General features: G+C 44.6%; 1 protein-coding gene across 1 annotated transcript in view; it reads right to left on the bottom strand.

Annotated features, from left to right (window-relative positions):
• LOC119463724 (uncharacterized) overlaps positions 1-22,968 on the bottom strand; it is a 38,953-nt gene that overhangs the window by 8,257 nt on the left and 7,728 nt on the right. Inside the window, exons 2-4 of the mRNA XM_049656692.1 lie at positions 15,865-16,002; positions 8,513-8,575; positions 1,342-1,466 (exon numbers count right to left, since the gene is read on the bottom strand). Coding sequence (XP_049512649.1) covers positions 1,342-1,466; positions 8,513-8,575; positions 15,865-15,921 — 245 coding nt within the window. The 5' untranslated portion in view covers positions 15,922-16,002. The remainder of the gene's footprint in view (positions 1-1,341; positions 1,467-8,512; positions 8,576-15,864; positions 16,003-22,968) is intronic.

The following is a 22,968-nucleotide window of genomic DNA, read 5'->3' on the forward strand; positions in this document are numbered from 1 at the left end:
TAATCTCCGGTTCCGAAGATGCGTTAAGGTAAAGGCTGCACGAGGCGTTCGCTCGCCGCTGCTTACACTATTCAACACGTCAGCGTTCTGACAACGCAATTCCGCGTCCATTTCCCACCGTGGTTGCTTAGGGGCTATGATGTTGGGCTGCTAAGCACGAGGTCACGGGTTCGAATCTACGCCACGCGGCCACCACATTTTGATGGGGGCGAAATGGTAAAGCGACCGTGTAATTAAGTTGAGGTGCACGTTTAAGAACTCCAGGTGCTCCAAAATATTGCGGAGTCCCCCAATACGGCGTGCCTCATAATCAGATAGTGGTTTTGGCGCGTAAAACCTTATAATAATTATTTAGTCATTGGCCATTAAGTAAGATCTGTTCATGTCAGCCTGTGCGCGCGTGACACTACACGTTACACCACTTAGTTCGTAAGCGAATGACTACTGCAATATACAGACCCAATAAAGCTAGTTAACTTACTTCGTACAGCTGTTCATTGATTTGCCATCGGAATCGATGCGTCAGCTTTAGGGTGAAAGGGCTAATTTGTTTGCTTACTGCAAACGTTTTTATAGCAGTAAAAACATAGCGGTGAAATTTTGGTAATACATTTTCCCTAGAATGGTGTATACAACACTGGCGTCATTGCATGGAATTAATGAACTTCTGAGAGATGGCCCACTCAGCCTCTCCAAGTATTCTTGCTCACACTACAACTACGCAACTCAATATTGCTCAAGCAGCATGCGTCACTCTACTTCTGGAGACACACACAAAAATTGGATGAAAGGCGATTCAACTTACGAAATAGATTTTGTATTTTACAGCACTCCCATTCATTTCACTTATTTTTATGTTCATTACGTCAGCTAACGCTCTAGGCTCATACAGTACGAGTGCAATATTTCATTTACCATATACCTCAAATTTTTCACGTTAACAATGTGATAACTCATGTTTCTTTTCCTTTTCTGATTTTGGTATTGACAATAAAAGTTCAGCTACTCAAATAAAAAAAAAACTGTTATTTATTTGATGTGCTCGATATCCCAGTTTAAGTGAGAATAGCTGTGCTTTGCTTGCTCTTATTTGCATCTGGAATAAGTCAAGTGCTAACGCGAAATTTCCCTCTTACGAGACATCTTTTTTGTTTATCAGTCTTCTACTGATGAGGAATTGCATAAAGAATACATGCTGCAATTACATATGCAGTATAATGAAAGCAAAAGGATACACAGTCGCTTGCGTGGCTTAGTCGTCAGCCCTAGCCGCCCGGTGTCTATTGCTATTCCTTCTGAACAACAAGGTGAATAATACGAAGAAATTTTAATAGTACATACCCGGAAGCGTGATAAAGAATAGAGTTGTTGGAAGCATTTCGCGATATGGCGTATTGTGTCATGTTTTCCAAAGTTTTGTCGCCATTAATGGACCCATTTGGAAAAAAAACCAGCCAATCGTCCTTCTGAAAGTAATATTAGTTCGAAATTGCGATTCAAGGTTTGCGAAAAATTTCGAACAAACGCGCTAAAACAAAGCATTGGAACTCATAGATAAAATCAATATTGGTTTCACGCACAATGCAAATATACGTTTCAATATTCTAATAATAATACCTGGACACCCAACATACCAGTGACGTCGCTGTGGATGTATGAAAAGTGCGCATTATGTGACAGTTTTTCATAGATAAAAAATTATTCAAAATACAATTTCATATTAGGTTATTTCAATGCCACTTTTCATTATTGCTGTCTTATACTAGACCGCCTTTCTAACTAAAGTTTCAGGCTTCCTCCGAATATTATTGAATTTATAAGCAGTTATGAATGGTTTACTTAGGTAGCTCTAATATTTGAAGATACCCAATGTTTTAGGAGGCTTACTTCCCACGAACAAGTAGTAATGTTTTTCTTTTTGTTCTTAGTAAGGAAAAAGTAATGTTTTTTGTGCTACGCCTATGTCGAGTTTTTTTTTAATTAAGCATGCTCAAAAAACAATATTTCAAGTTCTTACTGAAAGTTATATTGTTTGCCTAGTCCTAGCTTCTGAATATGATGAATGCTGACTATATAACCAACAATGTCTCATATGTGCGCACTTGGGTCAGGTGCCACATTTGGGTCACTTCTCAATCAGGTGAATTGTGTGACCAGATAGCGAACTCCATGCATTCTCTGAAAAAGAAATGAAACGGCGTTTGTGTCGGGTAAGCCTGCCACGAGCCCATGCTTTGTAGTAAAGATGAAAGTGTGATATTGTCCTAATTATTGCTCCACATATTTCGGTGCTGGATGGTCCGGTCGACTGCCTTTTTCGACGAATATGTGACCTTCATTCTTCGGCAACTAAATTGAGAAAGCTACAGTCCAGACCTCTCAGTGTGTATTGGCGTCATTTACTTTTTAATTTGGGGCCTTCGTTCAGTACATGGAAAAGTGTTCCACAAAAAAGATACATTATTGAGTATTCTACAACTAGTCTCAAACTTTTCAAAATCAGAAGTGGGCCCTGTATCGGCATCTAAGTGCCGAGTGAAACGCCGGGACAGCAGTAGAAGAGTGAACGACGTTGTTTATTGAATGCGGTTAATATACTACTTTCAGGGAGAAGGAAAAGGGGGTGTGTTCGTTGATAAAGACATGGGTGTTGGTTTGGCTTCCATCAACAATAACTTGTGCGCATGCAGAAGCGCGCACACGTGCGGACACGATACAGGCCCCTGCGACAGTTTTTGTTTAAGTTGACCAATGGATATTTGTATCAAGATACCTTGAAAACCGTACTTCAAACAAAATTTCATACATGACAAACCCGCTTAATTTGCACGTGGTCACAAAACGCACAGTGCACCAATCTTTATACGTTATAGTAAGTAATGTGAAAGACCTTATTAAATGCCTTGAATTGGTCGGCACACCCCGTCGTTGAATTACAGAAGCCAGCCGCTGCATCCTTTGTTTTTGTATGACTAGCCTGTGCTATCCACACTAAACTGAAGTATTTTCCAGGTTGAAATTCATTAGAATCCTTTGTTGCCTTTTGAAATTTTTTCCGTAGAGATGGCGTCTAAAATTGATTGCCATTTAGTGCAATGTTGCAGTAATTCAATTTTCACGTCATACGACTGGATGATGCAACTTTTTCCTCAATAAGAAAAATCATCAGTTGATATTGGTAAGGGGCAACCAAGAGCGGCACCCATCAGAAGAAGGTGACTTAACGTGTAAAGGTACCATCGGTCTCGCCAGCCATCTTGTTTATGTGTCATTGTCTCTCTTGTAAATATTGTAAATGCACCTGTAAATGGTGACTACCTCAACGTAACAAATTGGTGAAGGTGCGGGGAACCCACGAGAAACAAAGCAGTGCTCTGCCGGGGGCGTCACCTCGGACAGGACAACATGGTGGACGAAACAGCACCCGTAATGGCGTGGCCCTCATCAAGGCCTATAACTCCGATAGTTATCCTGGCTCAACCGCGGGATTCAGGAATGTTCTGCGGCACATACCAGCACAACGTGGAAGACTGGATCGCAACGTGTGAGCGAGTAAGTGCCCACAACAAATGGGATCCCACCATTATGCTGGCTAACTTGGTCTTCTACCTACAAGGCACGGCGACGGTGTGGTATGACAACCACGGGAAGAGCTTAACGACTGGGACACGTGCAAACAGATGCTGAGGGACCTGTGCGGCTATCCAACTTGTCGGAATGAGCGCCGCTAAGAAAGAACAAGTGACCCTCGTCCAAACTTCCACAGAATCATACGTCTCTTACATCGCGGATGGGCTGGCTCTGTGCCGGAAAGTCGACAGCGATATGCCTGCATAAGACAAGCTTGGGCATGTGCTGAAGGTGATCGCTGATGACGCTTTTAACCTGCTCATGTGCAAAAATTGTGAAACAGTACAGGGCATCATAAAAAAGTGTAAGCGCTTAAAGCAGGCCAAGAGCCGTCGCATTGCAATGCCATTCGCACGTCTGCCGAACACAGCGGCGACATCCTCTTGTGACGACAGGCTACGAATGCAGCAACCATCATCATAAGATGACCTAACGCGGATTGTACGCCGAGAAGTTGAAGCTATGGCTCCTGCACTCCTTTTTTCCCGACCGAGTGAACCGAATAACTTGCCTACAGCACCATTTGTGCAGCGAAGACCAGCAAGACGAGCGAAGAACTCGCTAGTCTTGGAGTTCATTCTGTATGTGCCATTGCTGCTTCAGAGCTGTCTCACGCTCCTGGTCCATCGACTGGTCACCGGTATACTGCACGCTACCGAAATCCAGCCGAGTGGCTAACCGCAGACGTTCGGCCAATCTGTTTTGCCTGCCGACGTATCAGTCACGTTCCTCGCCATTGTAACAACCGTACTGTCTCTTTCTCTATGCCACCACCATTCAGCAGTTTTTATCGCCTCGAAGAGAGCCAGCGTCGTTACCAGCATCCATTAGAGCAGCAACAGCCAAACAATGACATTCTCACCCCTTCGAACTGTCCCTCGTTGTCATTCAGACGTCACTTGTCCCATTTGCCACAAGCTCGTCGACCATAGTCCCTATCGACGCAGGCTCGTCGCCCACCGTCCCCGATGCCGCCCCGACGCCATTCTACGGCAGACTAAGCGATGCATCTCCCGGAGGTGACACTGCACTGATGACTCAACCGCAAAACCCTCTGATCACTTTGCCGACCAAAAAAAAAACTTGATGGACATTATAGTCAATGGCGTCAGTGTACCAGCACTCATTGACACTAGCACGCACATATCCGTGACGATTGCCCATTTGCGCTGACGCCCGAACAAAGTTCCCGCACCCGCTGCATCACGCACCCTCCGAGTCGCCGATGGAGGAGCGCCTAACGTGCTTGGTGTGTGTACTGCCTGCATTGGCATCGGCGGGGCGCCTAACCACTGTATTGTTTTCCGTTTTCGAACAATGCCCTTACGACGTGATAGTCGGCTTAGACTTCTTATCGTCCCATTCAGCCCTCTTTGACTGCACGCCTAGTGTCATTCAGCTTGAACTACACCACGGCTGCTATAGTCCACCTATCATACCTACACGGTTATGCTGTGCCGAAGACATCCACCTGTCACACCAAGCCACTACGTACGTCACTATAATGTCGTTCCCATCTGTTCCTGACTGGGTATATGTGCTATGTCTCACACCTGATGAACAGCTTGAAAGAAATATGGCCGTTCTCCATAATGTGCTCACAGTTACTGGCAATCACAGTTCGCTCCCTCTCCTTAATTTTACCTGCTCGACTCAAATTGTTCACAGAGGCATGTCCTTGGGCGACATCTCGCCTAGTGAACGATTGAGATATAGGCTCCTGACGCCCAAATTTTCCCGCCCCTTAAAGGAACCTCCAGTTCACCGACTCTCACAGACGAACTTGGCAAGATGACACACATGAACTTCTCCATGCACAAGCTGCTGACCTCCACCGCCTCTAGAAGCTTTCCATGACATTTTTTTTTACCTTGGCGGCCGCCCTTTCGCCCAGACATCGGTGGTTAACCATTGTATTTACCCCGAAGACACTAAACCGATACGCCGCAGGCCGTACCGTATTGCCCATGCTGAACGACAAGTGATCCAACGAGAAGTCGATAAGTTGTTGACTAAAGGCGTTATCGAGCCCCGGCTTCCCCTGTTGTCCTTGTCAAGAACAGGGACAGCAGTTGCGTTTTTGTGTCCATTACAGACACCTCAACAAAATCATGCCCATGGCAGGGATGGCTACCCCTTGCCGCGTATTGATGACATTTTGGACTGCTTGCATTGAGCCAAGTACTTTTCATCCATAGAGCTCCGATCGGGCTATAGGCCACTCTCGGTAGATTACATTGGACCATGAGAAAACTGCCTTCGTAACACCTGACGGCATCTACCAACTCAAGGATATGCTACGCGGCCTTTGTTTTACCCCTGAAACCTTCTAAAGAATGATGGACTCTTTACTTCATGGCTATAAAGGGTCTACATGTTTGTGTTATCTAGACGATGTGATTGCCTTTTCACCAACTTTCGCGTGTCATCTCACCCGTCTGTCGGCCATTCTTGCTGTTTTCCGACACGCCGGCCTGCAGTTGAAGTCATCCAAGTGCCACTTTGGACGTCGTCAAAAAACAGTTCTTGGCAATATCGTAAGTGTCGTTGCCGTTCAACCCGACCCTGACAAGAATCACGCTGTCCAGAACTTTCCTGCTCTGTCTTATACCACACATGTAAGAAGCTTTGTAGGTCTGTGCTCGTATTTTCATCGTTTCGCCAAGAATTTCGCCGCAACCACCCGCCCACACAATTACTTAGTTAAGAACGATGTTACTTTCACATGGGGCCTTGCTCAAACCAAAGCCGTCTCCGCCCTCGTATGCTTGCCCCATTGCTGACTCATTATGATCCATCTGCCGCCACAGAACTTCACACGGATGCCAGTGGCCACGTAATTGGGGCTGTGCTCGTTCAATGGCAGCGTAACGCCGAGCGGTTAATCGCATACGCCAGCCGCCTTCCTGTCACCCGCCCAGAGGAATTTTTCAATTACTGAACGGGACTGCCTGGTGTTAGTTTGGGCAGTAGCTAAATTCCGCCCCTACTTGTACGGCCGTACATTTTCCGTGGTTGCCGCTCACCATGCCTTGTGGTGGCTCTCTCGTCACTGAAAGACCCCACTGGACGATTGGGCAGATGGGCGGGACGGCTCCAAGAATATTCATTTGCTGATTTTTACAAGTCGGGCCGCTGAGACCACCCTGAAAATGATGCGCATGACATCGACTCTTGCATCCTGCGCAACATCCGCACTGAACAATGAGGTGATGATTGCTTACGTGTTCTTATCGATCGTCTCAATTCTGGTCATTCGGAGCCCATGCTGCGGATGTTCGTGCTCCGCGACGACGTTCTCTGCCATAGCAGCTTACCCCCCGAAGGACCAGAATTTCTAGTCGTTGTATCACGCCATCTCCGGACAACATTTCTCGAGCAGTTGCATGATGCCCCTACATCAGGCCACCTCGGCGTTTCGCTTACCTACGACCGCGAACGGCGCCGCTTCTACTGGCCAGGCCTGTACCGCTCTCTGCACCGCTACGTTGCAGCCTGTGCGCTCTGTCAGTGCCGCAAAAAAAAGCCTGCTGTGCTGCGCGCTGGACGCCTTCACCCCATCGATGTGCCCTCAGCACCATTCTTTCTCGTTGGTCTGGATCTTCTCGGCCCTTTTTCGACTTCGAAATCTGTCAATAAGTGCGTCGTTATCACGACTGATTACGCGACCCGGTACGCGATCACGCGAGCTTTTCACACAAGCTGTGCAACTGAGGTGGCGGATTTCCTTTTACATGGCGTCATCGTCCATCACGGCGCATCTCGGTAGCTCCTCAGTGATCGCGGCCGCACCTTCTTGTCCCGCGTTCTTGAAGACCTACGCCACTCCTGCTCTGCCGAGCCACAAGCTTTCCACCGCCTACCACTCACAGACAAACAGACCCACGGAGTAGCTCAATGGCACGTTGAGAGAAATGCTGTCTATGTACGTTTCTGACGACCACATTCATGCATTGGGACAACACGCATGTATGACCTTCGCCTATAATTCGTGCCCTCACGAGACCGCTGGCTTTTCACCCTTTTACCTTCTGTTCGGTCGCCACCTACTTGGTCCTTGACACCACTACTTGCTTCCTCGACGAACACTCCCACTGGATTTGCTGAAGAGGTCTTCGCCCGGCCTCAAACGACACTCCAGATTACCGGCGCCCGCCTTACTGTGTCTGAGGCTGCACAGAAGATCCGGTACGACAGCCGACATCGGGACGTTCGATAACCTCCTGGCTCCATTGTCTTCCTATGGACACCATGTCGCCGCATCGGCTTGTCTGAAAAGCTGCTGACGCGCTTCACAGGGCCCTTCGCGATATTGTGTCAGCCTGGAGATGTGAACTACGAGATCGCCGCCGGACTCGCGTGCCTCCACTGATGTGCATGTGTCCCGGCTGAAACCTTACTTTGCCACGAGTGCACATGCATTATAGTTAGCGCCAAGACGGCACCTTTCAGGCGGGGGTTATGTTAGGGCACAACCAGGAGTAGCGCCAGTTAGATGTAGACTTTTTTACGTGTATATGTAAAATCGGTTTCCCCAGCCATCTTGTTTATGTATCGTTGCCTCTCTTATATACTGTAAAAACACCTGTATATGTGACACCCGCAACGTAACAATTTTTATATTGTAGTAATATATTAATATTGCTATATTATACCAATAAATCCGTGCACAATCTTTTCTTTTTCTACGCAATGAAAATACGCAATTACGCAACTCGCCACAATTTCCGGACAGCAATCTTTAAAAGCCTTGTTTTCCTTTAAAAGAAGAGCTAGGCCTGATTAACACCGAACGAAGGTCATATATTTCTAAAGCTAAAAAAAAAGATACATCTTCAACTGCCCATAAAGGCAGCGTACAGATGCTATACCCTTGTCTTACCTGCATTGTGCTGTTTACGTTGAATTTTACCATTACTGACTGGTTATTAAAATATTCTTGAGCCTAGAAAAGAGAAACAGATAGAAAAAGCAATAGACTTTTAAATGCGTCCGTCTGTCAATCTATAAAGTCAATCAATCTATAAAACAGAATAAATCCGAAAGAAGCAGTTCACGCAGAAACTCCTTTGAGAGTTAGGTATTCTTATGCATTGTGCCACTTGCTCATCTACACGCAGCCCGGTGTCATTATCAATGATATGAAACTTGATCCGTCCAGTGTAAACGATAGCGCTGCGGCGACACGCGCTGCTGCGGCCGTCGGCACAACGCGAATTGATGACGCAGGCAAACTACTGCTGGTGGCGGCGCCAGGAGTGCTGATGATGTTCCGATCATTATAAGTCTTTGTGGTCTTTTAGCACCTTGCCCATCCGCGTCGAGCCATAATAATTCGTTATCAACCATACTCCGGCAGCGGCTGTGTAGGGCACGCCGCACACGCCCTAAATAAAAAGCGATCTACGGTGGGTTCTAGCCGTTCGCGTTGAAGTGAGCGGATGCACGAAGGTGGTTCCACTCGCTGCTGTGGGCCCTATCTTGAAAGCAACCGTATTACGTGAGGGACGAATGGAGGGGTTTCATCGTTGGGTAAGCATAGACATGCTTACGCATTTAAAAACATTAAAATGGTCGCGGGGGTGAGTTTCGAGCCTACGACCCCATGCTCAGATCTGTCAGATGAATGTCAGATGAATGATGATCTGTCAGATGAATGATGTTCAGCTGAGTCTTAAACACTCAGCTGAACATCCACGCGAGCATAACGTGAATATATATGAACCATATGAATGCGCTGTACCGATTGTACAAAACAATAGTCAAAGGAGAACAGTTTCTATGAAGCTTTGTTGAAAGATTGAAAAACCAACTCTATTACCAGATGTTGAGCCGACTGGGAGCACTGTAGACATTAGAAAAATTCTGAATGTACAAACACGCCACATCCCCGAAGAGTTTGATGACCTCGGCATGGACTTTCCGCTGAGGTGTTTCTTCACCGACCAAAACCCCACCGATCTAAGGGGGCTAATTGCGCTTCGCGTCACGTAACACTGGCAGATAAGTAGTCAATGAGTTGATGAAGATAAGTAGAGATGATGGGTTATATGGGTACACATCACTGTTGATAAGGGTTCAACGAAGATGGATAAGGTGCTAAAGAATGATAAGGGCTTACAATAATTCGAGCAATTCTAATAAAGTTGATAAGTACCGATAAGGGTTAATAAGGGAAGGATCGAGTTTGATAAGGTTGATAAGAATCGATAATTGTTGTAAGGGTCGCATCATGCACGATAAGGTTGATAAGAACAGATAAGAGTTGATAGGAATAGGATCAATTGCGATAAGGTTGATAACGACCGATAAGGGTTGATAAGGGTGCGATCGAGGCCGATAATGTTGATCACAACTAATGAGGGTTGATATAGGTCGGATTTTATCCGATAATATTTATAACGACCGATGCAGTTGTTGTTTATATTGGTCGGATCAAATGTCATAAGACTGAAAGTCACACCGGGCTGTGGGGAGATAAGCTATTGGCACAATGCGTACGCATACTTAAAAAACTCCACTGGAGTTTCAGCGCGTTACTTCTGGAATTTTTAAATGTGCACTTCTTTTGCACATTTCGCCTGCAGCAAAAGGGCGTCCACGTCAGTCTCCTGCTCCCGTCTATTGATATATAGTGTTGCGCAATGTGGCTGAGTGTCCAGGCAGCACCTATAGATATCGTATACTTAGTGCAGGAGCTCTATAGTGTTCAAGTAAATGTCGCTTCTTCAGTACAAGAAAAAATTGAGAATGATCGCATCCACTATTGCAGTAGCCTTTCGTTTGAAGTCCACCAAAATGAATGGGCATGGACTTCTGCCACATAAATTTTCAATTACCTTTGTTCTCAGCATTCATTGAGGAGAGCAAAGTTCCTGAAGGACCATTCTTATCTTGAAAGAACTTGGAAGCTTTTCCGTACATTTTCTCCGTTCAATAAACGGCATGTTAAAAACCAAATTCGCAGTGTATAATTCCGCCAGGCTTCAATGGTACATGCAATGCTGATGGGAGTGCTACCATACTCGCTATATTCTTGTCAGTACTACAGCCAGGGTACTGCAATTTGCAGTTGGTTGGAGCGCTATTCAAACGGAGTTTTGGTGTTTGCTTGTTGCATCTCAAATGGAAGCTTATCGATCGCCTTGTAGCAAATATATTTTACATTCTCAGTCCTAATCAAAGCAATAGACATGCAAATCTATAATTCCGTTTTGGTGCACGTTTAACTAAACATATTAGAACAGTGCATTAAATATATATATTTTGGATGAAAGATATTTTTTGCTTTTTTCTCCAGTTACCATAAACGCTGTCTCCTGAAATACCTTCGCATTTATCAGTTCGACAGCAGCTAATACTTAGTGGATAATTTGCGCTTCATAATGCTTACTACTATTATTTACATGTCTAGCCTCTTGACGTTTTTTTTTTCATCTTTCGCAGCAAATAAGTGACAATTATTAGCCCCAGAAATAAACCTTTTGCAATAACAATACTCTTCCAGTGCCTCACAGTTTGAAAGCAGTGGGTTTATAATATATTCGATAACATTCGGAACACTGGTGCCCACAGCTGGTAAGTCGGACGGTTGTGCGTTCGGTGGGACAGCGATGGATGGCACCACAAGAGCCACTGGTTTCACAACACTGATGCTGGGCGCCACTACTTTGCGTTTGAAGCGCGCAGGTTCCAGCTGGAGTTCACTCGCTTGCACAGATAATTGTGAGTGCTGCGGTGCGGCCACATTAGTTAAAGTATTTTGTTCCGTACAAGGAGCCCGTGCAGTTTAAAATTATTTACTCCACTTGACCTTACCGTGAGGTCTGCTGTCTTAAATGTAACTATGTTGGCGCTACGACTACGTGTTCCGTTTCAAAGCTAAGTATAATTGTGCATGAAATATTCCGTTACGCTTTGCATACATATGGCAAGGAAGGCTGCTTTTTTGCTGCGTTTACATTTAAATAGTCCAGATTATAACGTTTTTCAAGTGGAACACAAGAACGACAAAAGTGTATTTCTTAGTTTCTTTCAGTCAAGCGGTGGCTAAGAGTGGTTTGAGCAGGGCAGTGCATGTTTACATTACGTGTACGTTCACTAGACATGTCGGCGTCATATCCATGGCGCAACGCTGTAACTGATCTGTGGTACTGTTTTGGGGTTTAGGAGGTGGGTGCACCAATGTTTGGAATGTCAACAATTGCTTGTTCTCGCAAGTTTGTATCATACCATGCCAACATGGTAGTAACAAAATAATTCACCCCGAAACTGCTCTGGGAGTTGTCTAAGTATGCGTAAGCATTGTGCCATTTGCTCATCTTCATCCAGCCCGATGTCACTATGAATCTTATGAAACGTGATCCGACCAGTATAAACGACAGCGCTGCCGCGACACTAACTGCTGCGGACGGCGGCGCAAGGTGAATTGACGCATGCAAAATGCTGCAGGTGGCGCCATCTGCGCTGATGACATTCCGATGATTATAAGCTGTCATCAGCCTTTAGCGCTTTATCTATCGACGTCTGACCATTAGAAACCGTGATTAATCGCACTCCGGCGGCGGCTGCGTAGGCACGGCCGCGCAAGCCCTATCTTGAAAGCGATCTGTGATGGGGACTGTGTGCGCTAAGTGCTGATAACTTCGTGTTCACTGTGTTCTCCCAGCTTAGTTTAATTGGCGTCCAGGGATATGAAAAACAAGTCTGGGCTAACCGCGCGGTTGTATTCATCGCGAATCCTGGCTCTCCTATTAGTGCACTTGTCGCGATCTCATCCCTCTACAAACATTTCCTCAAAGCTGGCTCTGTCTGCTACCAGAGGCGCCGGAATGTTGTCCTCTTCGATGAAGGATTTCAGATTGCGGTTCTGGCGCACGTGAAAGCTCGTCCTCAAGCAAGTACCCATCTGATTTTCCGAGACTAAGGTCCAGTGCGTACACCATGTGGAAGGTATATAGAAAAGTCACAGGTAGCAGCCTCATCACGGTTGCCTTCTTCAAGATCTCACGAATGCCGACTTCGAGAAAAGTGTGGAATTTCGTTACTGGGCCCTCATAAAAGAACAGGATGAAAAATTCCTCCACGAGGTACTTTACCAGATGAGACAAACATTTTTCGGGACGGCAATGTCAACACAGCCATGCATACCACTGGTGTAAGTAAGACACCGCGTGGTTTAGACAACAAAATTACTAAATACGATGGTCTGTGAGCGTATAGAGTGGCATATTTAGAGACCTAATTATTGCACCTTACATTTTTGAAGGGTATCTCAACGGAATGAACTACATAGAAAAGATACCGCGATGGGGTTGTTGAGAAGCTTGCAAGCGAAGTCCCACTAGGAGACCCAGGCTTGCATCCACATGGTTGCAGCATGATTTCGGGATGCGCAAGGGCGTGGCTCGATACAAACTTTCCTTGTGGATCGGGCGCTTAGGCTCCAAGTATTGTACCAGAAGACCTCCTGAATAGACGCTGCTTGACCTTTTCCTCTGGGGCTATGGTAACAGCCAAGTTTACATTACAGAATCAAACAGCCTTGTGGACCAGAAGCAATGAATCGCCGTGGCATGTGGCGATATTCGCCCAGAAATGATGCGCAGTACTGTGGACATTATGAACAGAAAGTTCATGCTGGGTATCGGGGCAGGATGAATGCATTTCGAGTATTTTCTATAAAGTAGCTTTTTATGTTTGTTTCCAATTAAATGTGACCATACTTTCGGTGCTTACAATTGGTTAGCAAATAAATTAAACCCGTTTGTGTCGGCACTAAAAAGTTGTCCTTTCTAATCTGTATAGCAGCCTATCTCTTACGAAAAAGTATCTTGAAGTGAACGTCGTTAAGCCTGTGAGTTATAAATCTACAAATAGTTTCATTGGTTGCAAGTAGCACTATACTATGAACAAAGGGTGGATTACAAAGTCGAAGCCTGACTTTTGAACATGTGGTCACTTAAACCTATAACGACGTCAACTATAGGACGTCAGAAAAATAACGTGCAAACATTCAGTCCCTAAATATCCGATACGAAACTTCCACAGACTAACTTATTTGCCAGAACCGCAATCTCGAAATTTTCATCCACGACGAGGCCTTTCCGACGCCTCTGGTAGCAGACGAGCCAGCTTTGACGAAGTGCTTGTAGAGAGATGAAATTGTCATAAGTGCAGGGACTGGTAGGCAGTGGTTACAATACGAAGACAACCACGTGGCTAGCCAACGTTAGCCAGAAGCAATGAATCGCTTCATTGCAGCGCTCGCCACGACCATTTCCATATTTTCCTTCCCTGCGTAACATAAACTTTCAGGGGCAACCTTTGTGGCATTTTCTGCTGCATGCACACAGCGTGAAATAGTCGCACCTATTTTACTCTTCAAGCAAGAAAGAATCAAATAAGCAACAGTCGTCACGCGCGAAGTATTATAAGCGCTCCGCTTGTGCCCCACAGATGACTTGCCGTTTTACCCGACAAGATTCTGCCTCGACGCGCGTTTATTGAAATTTCGCCACTCCCTTCGTCCCCGGGCGTTTCTATCTGACGTAACACAATGGCTGCCTCTCCTGCGTCCCGGTCATGCTCGGGCTCAATACTGCCTGGATTTGGCCTTCATTTTGGATGATAAATATATCGAATTACGTGTGGTTTTTGGATCTCTAAAAATGGGCATGCCATAAATTGTGATTTTTACAATTTTTTTTTGTATGAACAACTGTCCCAAGTTATATTGTAAAAATTGTAAATGAACAAGTTCTTGTTAATTTATCTTTGTAGTGGCAAAGTATTTTCGCCTTCACGTATAGAGCTGTTCTGCGAAGACGACAGGTGTTCCACGGACATAGCCATCTTATATAAAAAAAATCTGTGTTGCCTAAAAACAAGCACGTTTAGACAACCGCTTTTTCAAGCACAAAAAATAATATTGCGCCACCGTTGTGTTTTCTAGCTTTCATGTTGAAGAACTTCGGACGAGACCCATAAAGAAGTTGATGTGCCTTCCTTTATGCAAGAGACCCTTTCCAAAAAGATTATGCTGCGTTGTCCTTCGTCACCCAAGGGGAACGCACTTCCGATAGATCTCCCCTTATAAAAGTCCCTTAGTGTGCTCACGTCTTTAGCATAGTACCTTTGTTCTAAAGGGTACGCCAGTGCGGCTGATGACCTTTCATCATCATCATCATCATCATCATCATCATCAGCCTATACTTTATGTCCACTGCAGGACGAAGGCCTCTCCCTGCGATCTCCAATTACGCCTGTCTTGCGCTAGCGTTGATGACCTTTACGGGCAGCTTATAGGACGCCTTTGCGGCCAAATACTGCTGCACGTGTCTTATCGTGATTTGCCATTTTCAATTCTCGGCTTAAGAAAGCTTTACTTAGGCGAATTCCCTGAGTGTATATGATATTTATTCTTTCTCTTTTTGCTATGTGGTTGAATTGCGCATAGCAGCCAGCATTTCTCACTATGCCCCGTCAGTCCAGCGCTTCGGTATCAAGTGCGACACTGTTCCCATAATAAGGCACTGCACTGTACGGTGGCTCCCAGTGAAGTTTGCTTTGTAATGAGCATGCAGCTGTATTTCTTTCCTTCCGCTGTTGATACTTGTATTATTTTTTACTTGCTGAATTTCATGAGTGACACGCACCTAAATAAATGCAAATCAATGAGTTCTTCTTAATTAGTCTTTGCAGAGTAACAATAACTTGGATTGGGTGCTTTAGCTTCTCTTTGAAGGGTTTTAACTTTTTTCACAAGTACATGCAGGGTGTCAGCGAAACTGCAAGGGCACTACGCACATCGAGTCTGGCTTAATAAAGATGGAATGTTTCGCAACAAAATTGTAAATAATGCTTCTGCATGAGGGTTGATGCCACCATTCTTGCATCCTCCATTCTTTGCACCACTCAGACAAATGGAGCACGTCTATAATACTCAGAAGCACTACTATGTGAAGGTAGACCAGCTCAGTTACGCCAGCTCGAGGGACGTAAATGCATGATGACGAACTTGTAACGCACCACTCAAGTACAGTCCTCACGCCCTACAATAAGTCACAAGCGCGCAAATTTTTTATCTTTTTTATCTTTTTTTTTTCTATCAGGAGATACATTTTATGCAGGTAACATGCAATAATGTGTACTCCACGGCTGTGTCAGGACGTCTCAAATGGTTGCAATATCAAAAATTCCGCTAGTGAAAGAACAAAAACTACGCAATTCTACCTGAAGAGTCAAATTGATAAGGTAGGCTGTTATGTTCCCGCCAGGTCTTTTTTCCATGAACCTGTCTGTAGTAGCTGCTGTCGTAGAATAGAGAGGCGTTTACAATGACCCCCTCTCCAATTTTCTGCCGGTTCTCAACTGAAAAAAAGAATACTTATTTTAGTGTTATGAACAATGGTTCAATTTCATCGCACAATTTGTTCTACAGAAATCTATTTAAAATGATTTCATCCGGCCGTAAGAATATCACATCGTGACAAAAAGCAAATCACGTGATATAGTCAGTCTCATATATGATGTCATATCGTCGAGGTCGATCACGTGATAACATTTATGAGACTAACTGGTAGTTAAGCATAACAACCAGTTCGCGGTTAGAAAAATAGTGGATTCCTCCTCAAGAAGGAGCAACTCTATATTAGGTATCGGTGGCATCATGAAAAAAAAATCAGCGAAGCTTTAAGATATGCTCAAAAGTATACAGTCATTTGCCTCAGTAGTTCTGACATATCTGGAGAGAACGTGGCATCTTGTTGATGTGCGTTGTGCGTTGGCCAGCACTCGGCGTGTAAGTGCCTCATGTTCCTTGGTATTGCCAATATTGGCTAATGACTGCTTTACTTTTCCGTCGGTGGCCCTATTTCACCGACCAGATCCCAATATCGCTTGCTGCGGTCTTCTTTAATTACCCATCTTTGGAAGATTGACTTCATTTGTTAAAATAGGCACCACCATCTGTATGTCATTGCCACACATTCTATTTGAAATTTTGAAACTTTTCTTGGAGCGAGATCACTGTGTGTACATTTGCGCTGATGTATTATTGTTACTCGAATTGTACAATTTGCCGTGAAAATGTGAAGAATTCATGCAGTAGTACATTTGGTGCAGTTAATAAACTGCAGTGTACTGCGAAATCTTTAAAGCGACCAGAAGTACTTCAAAACTTTACATACCAGTTTTACCGGTCTCCGAAAAAATAGATTTTCCAGAAAACTTATATAAACAAAAATGTACCAAATGTGAGCGCGAGTACGAGAGCAAATATTTAGGCGTGCATAAATTTGGAGTTCACTGAAAATTGCCAAACCCACGTTTTAGGCTTGTTCTGAGGCGTTATATAAAAAGCTATAAATGCTTCCCCACTTTAAAGGGAAGAGGAACATCGGCACATACATCATATTCAGAGGAAATAGACGTCTCGTTTTGTCTGACGCGTACCCAACATTAAAGTGTGTAGGGTAATTCTATGCATTCAAAACAGTAACAATATTTGCCGTGGCACAAATACAAATGCCACTGATATTAAGTTTAGTCAACATGGGCGAAACGCTCTTGCATTTACAGCCTTTGTAAAACCTTCTTTACTAAGTACTAGGAAGCGTTACGTGGCCTTTCACGCTATATTTTCGGGGTCCAGAAGGAATCTTACGTTACACAAAGTTCATAGTCAGCGAAAGTAAGAGATGTTCTTCATTGAAAGTGCATGTGAAATTCAGAGTGTTTCGAATAATCACGACCTGCTCAATAAATTACGTATTAAAGCACCCGGAGCGTTATGAGTGTTGCGAGTGGCGTCAAATTTATCCTGCTATCCTGGCATAACTACCCTTGCCAACGATAACGAATTTAGCGATAATAGGGGGAGACTATATGAAATCCTTGTGCGAAGCTTAGCGCGTATGACTCAAATAACGTTTTCGCAAAAATTTAGCAGTGCTCATAAAAGGTATATTGCCATATATGATGTCTTCTCTAGTTATCCGAGCGAACTCTATAGTGTGCAAAGTTTGATGAAAATAAGAAAGACGTTACCTTTCAAAGTGTTTTGGTTAATTACGGTCTTTTCAATAAACAACGCATTTGAACACTCCGACGCATATATGGTTCAGTTTTTTTAGCAGAGCAAAATTTAGCATCTCGTGATAGGATAATTACAAACTCCACCAAGATCAGGCAAATCAAAAATGGTCAGAATACCGTGGCAAATCTTTGGGCGAGGTTAAATGCGTGGGGACGACGTTACTAAGAAACAAATAAAGTTTCTACAAAAGGTTGTCTGTGACTTCTGGGACAGTATATTGCTCAAACACGGTCATGTTTTTACGTGAAATATGTATACTCTAAGTGGTTTAAACTGCGACTACTATAACCGAGAATGCGGATTCGCACGATGTCGTGTGCACCGAATACATGTGTTTCTTTTTTTAAGTTCTTACAAAACCCATTGCGATGTGTATTATCCCTGTTGGGGCATCAATTTCGTTGTTCCGTTGGCGAAATTTTATAAGCGTGGGAGTAAACTAAGATACGAAGATTTTTACTCAGAAGCTTGTGCATATATCGAAAGAGTTGGACTCGTTCCCCTGACACGGCTTGCTGTCATTTGGGACCGATTCACTAAGACCAACATAAACAAAGTAGACAGGGTTCAAAAGAGGGCTGTTCGATACATATATAATAATTACCGACGTACATCAGTAACGCATCTTTTAATCAAAGCTGGTCTGCCGACAATAAATGAGCCAAATCGTTCTACAAGACTTAAATTCATGTACCAAATAATTAAAGGACACTACAGAACTGAACTCACCCATTTAATTCATTTTTCGTCTGGGTATGCGACCCGACAACGACATCAGCTAGCTTTAACTGCTTTTCACATCCGTAATAACGTTTTAAATACTTATTTCTTCCTCGAACTATTACCGATTGGAGTAACCTCACTAACAATGAACTGCTGCAACCGTCACTGACCTTATTCACACAACGTTTTACCTAGTGTGTGTCACTGCATTTAATCACTTTGCTGTACTATTGTGTATTTTATTTTTGCTGCTTGATATCTTGTTTAAATGTTGTATTACTGATGCTGGCTGCAGAGCTTCAACCTGCACCCTTATTTTTTTACATTTTGCCAGTTTTGTGAAACTGCTTAATTCTTTTTCCCATCCTGCTATAATCCCTATACCGGAATTGCAGTGTCAATAAAATAAATAAAGGTAAAATAAACAAATAAATGCTTCACACAGCTTTCAAGTGACGCAAAAGGCCACAACGCAGTGTTTGACCTGTTTAAACGTTGCGTAACTGTCATCGATGCCTTAATGGCATGCCGCAGTGCACGGTGGCAAACTTTGTGACTCCTTCACGAGTGCTGAGCACGAGAAACATTGCAGGAATAACCTGTACTGAGTGCCTTTTTTGTTTGTAAAATTAGGGAAATCAAGCGCTCCTAAACCTTTCTGGATTTGTCACCTTACAATCGGAAAGTAAAGGACATTTCAGCTGTCAATATATGTTCCTTTGTAACTACGTAAGTAAGAACACTCTATACCATTCCTGGCAGATCGATGGTTTATTCGTCAACAGGCACGGGGCACGCACTAGAATGCGAATCGTTTTAGTTAATGTTCTAGGAAATGACGCCTATATCATGGTGTTCAAAATCACCTATACTACGAAAATTTCGCTTTACATCTTTAGGGACAATTTTAGCGGCCTTGCCGGGAAATATTGCGGACATTTAGGCACTTCTTTCCTTTAGCGACACGCGCTAACAAGGTTGGGATAAGGTGGGAGATGGTGTGAGACAAGTGGGTGAGATCAAGATAAGCAGCCGCATGGCCAACCAAGGTGGTTGACTGCATCCGGCAGGTAGCGTAATGTCGCCAGAAGTTATAACAATACAGCGTGGCCAGTGAGAAGCTAAAGTTACCAGGAGGGCAACATTGCATAAAAGGTTGGACAATGGCATTGAATTACAGTATCTATGGTATGAACAAGAAATGTAACTGATATGCCTACAAGTAAAAAAAAACTGTGCAGAACACATTGAGGAATATTGCCTATATAAAGAAGTAGCCGAACGCTACTCTAAGGTTTTTCGCGTAATTCAATTATTGTCGTGTTCGAAGACGCATACGTCTTGCAGGGAAAATATATTGAATAAGTATTTAGAGAACTAAGCCGTTCACCTGCACATTTATAATGGTAGTATGTGGTGCTATATATGTAGGCGAAATAACGCGTAAATATTCTAGAGCAACTTCCCTCGGAAATATTTACACCCGCATCTGTAACACATGACACGAAGCGCTCCATAGGTAAACATAGGTTGCTCTGGGGTTATATATCAGAATACCTTACGTCTATGTATGTCTACTGAGATTTATGTTTCTGACTATATATAATGAGCCTGAAGAGGTAATGAGAGTAATTAAGGGTAATAAAATGCGCATAAGAATAATTATTATGAAATTATTTAAGCCCGGATAAGATTTCGTAAGACTGCATAGTAACGAAGCCTAATAGACAATATATTAATCAGGATGAAATTACATGAGCGTACTTATGAATAGAGAAGCTGATAAAAATAATTTTTTGAAATAATTTGGCCTAATCAATCTTAATTCACAAACCTGTGTTGATTGGTTAACACAATATTGACTAAGACTGGTCAAGAATAATTAGTGGAATTTAACTGACTTAAGCCAACTTAAGAATAATTACTGTTATAATACTTAAGCCCAATCAACATTAATAAGGGTCATAATAATAATGAAGGTCATTAGGGTGGCTTAAAGGGATACGGACAGAAAAGTTGGCCGGTGGTGTTTTGCGTCTGAACAAAAGTTGAACTGTTGAAAATAACGAATACAACAAGTTGCTTTGAAAAAAGAACGAGAAACATCTTTTTTTGCGATTTTTTGTTGCACCTTGCCACCAAGCGGCCGCTGGCAGAAGCTGAAATTTGACGTCATTACACCCACCGCCGCGCGCGCGGCCAAGGTCGGCCACAACCGTCGCAGTGTTTTGGGGGTGTCGGTCCCTCGCAGAGTTTGTTTAACCCATTTCGACGATCTTCGCACGTGGCCCCTCTGAAACATTATCCCCGTCGGCGCTCCACGCAGGTGGCGCGTCTTACATGCGCCTTCCCGCGGTCGTCGCTCGGTATTGACGCATTCGTCGCGGCGGAAGGAAATGCCCAGATATTGCTGTTATAGCAGCATCGTCGATCGTGACACGCCGTCGCACACGTTTCCCAGAGACGAGAAGGTGCGTAAACTTTGGATACCTGCCTGTCAGCCATCACGCCCAGCCTGGAGACCTCTAAAAAATGACTTTATTTGCGCGGACCACTTCGTCGATTATGATTATGCAACCAGCCCAGATGGGCTGAAAAGCCTCGGCATGCCGCTCAAAAGACAACGCCTAAAGCCTGACGCTGTGCCATCGGTTTTCTCACGAAAACACAAGGCAGAAATGATCAGCGGCACGTTTGAAAAGAGGAGGTGAAAAGATGTCGGTACTATTTTCGTTTACTTTTAGCCTTGTTGAGCAGTGTGAGGACGAGGCTGGGGCGCGATGCCCGAGGCTGGGCACGCAGGCAGTAATGTCTTTAAAAATGTTGGCCAAGCAGATTAAAACAATACAAGCCTAGCGCGTGCGAGCGCGACTCACGAGATTAGTCCTACATGGCAGCGGGGGAGACCAACAAATGCTATCTAGGCAGTGTTGGGCTGCCACACACACACACAGCTCTGCTTCTCCACAGGCTAAAAGCGGGAAAAGCTGGGGAGCACGCCAGACAGGTGCTGCCATCTGTCGGGCGGCTGGCGAAGTGGACGTGAGAGTCTCGAAGGTACAGATACCTCACAGTCAGCAGTTGCTCACGCCGACAGCATAAACTACTATTCAGTCACCCATGCAGTGCTTAAGTGCCCCGGAGCTGCCTCGCCTGCGTGCGCTCTTGAAAAACAAGATTACAGAGGAAATGACAAATAATTCTTGCACAAGTGTCTTGTGCAGAGCGAAATCGCGCTACGGTTCGCGAAAACATGACCGGTACTTTCCCGGCCGCCTGCTTTTCGTCGCTTGACGCGGAAGGCTCGTAACCGTAAGCGGTAACATTTCTTGCCAAGTTGGAATGGTCCTCGTCTTCAGACGTGTACTCATCGCTGGTAGAGGCACCAGAACTCGAATCCATGCTCACGATGGTGGCGTCGGCGCGCTTCGAGTGATCGCGGCCGGCCGGCTGGCTATCCGACGAGAGAATCGTGACGTCACACCTTCCAACTCCCGCGGGTCGGGCGGCGCGGCGCGCGCTCACAAAAAGCCAAAAATAAAGCCATCGACTCAAAAATGAGCTAAGTGACTACTTTTCGGTGTAATCACACACTGAGGATTCATTTACAGCATTTTCGTAAAATTTTCAGATTTTGTGTCCGTATCCCTTTAAGCATAAAAAGGATTATTTACGCTTACACAACCTTAGCTCAATCAAAATTACTATAGGGTAATAATAAAAGATGGTTCTCTGCAAACTGAGCAGCGGCAAAGTGTGCTTACGCATTACCTGACAAGTCCAACAAAAGAGTTTCTGAAGAACTTTTATTATATTTGTGTCATTGCAGCGACGTGGGCACAAGTGTAAAATGCAAGTTTCATCTACCTCTCCATCCGTCTAGCTCTCTACCATGAGGTTATTACTTGGAGAGTGAGCGGCGGAAATGAAAAGGGCAGCATCTTTCTGAGCGATTCACCACAGCACGCAAGGCTTCAGATGCTCCAAATCACACGCGTGACACCACATGCGTCTGGTATAGGTTCAGTAGTAACAGATTTGTAACAAATGCGGCAAACGAGTCGATTGTACGAGAGCGCGAGCCCTTTGCATCAGCACCTTTGTATCGGCTGTGAAAGTCCGACCTCCGCCGACCAACCGTCCACTTCAAAAATGGGATAAAGTGCTACAGACAGCTATTCGCCGGTAAAATATTGTTACGGGGAGGCAAACACAACAGGAAAACGTACTTACAGTATATTTACAAGGCGATCAAGCGTCAACCATATGGCCGAGAGTGCGCGCCCGATCATCAGCGTCTTCTTCATCGATGCTCCTCTAGATGAATCATATCGTGACATGACCCCGGCTGCTCAAGCACCGTCACGGTGCTTGCTATGATCCAGGCGAGTGGTAAGGTTTCAGGCGGGATACGTGAACAACGTCAGTAGGTGATGAAACGGTTGGCGAGGAAGACTCGAGTGGGCCAATCTCATACGTGACATCTGTTACACGACGTAATACACGGTAGGGTCTGG

Source organism: Dermacentor silvarum, chromosome 9 (genome assembly GCF_013339745.2).
Source record: "Dermacentor silvarum isolate Dsil-2018 chromosome 9, BIME_Dsil_1.4, whole genome shotgun sequence".
In the NCBI taxonomy this organism is placed as follows: Eukaryota; Metazoa; Arthropoda; class Arachnida; order Ixodida; family Ixodidae; genus Dermacentor; species Dermacentor silvarum.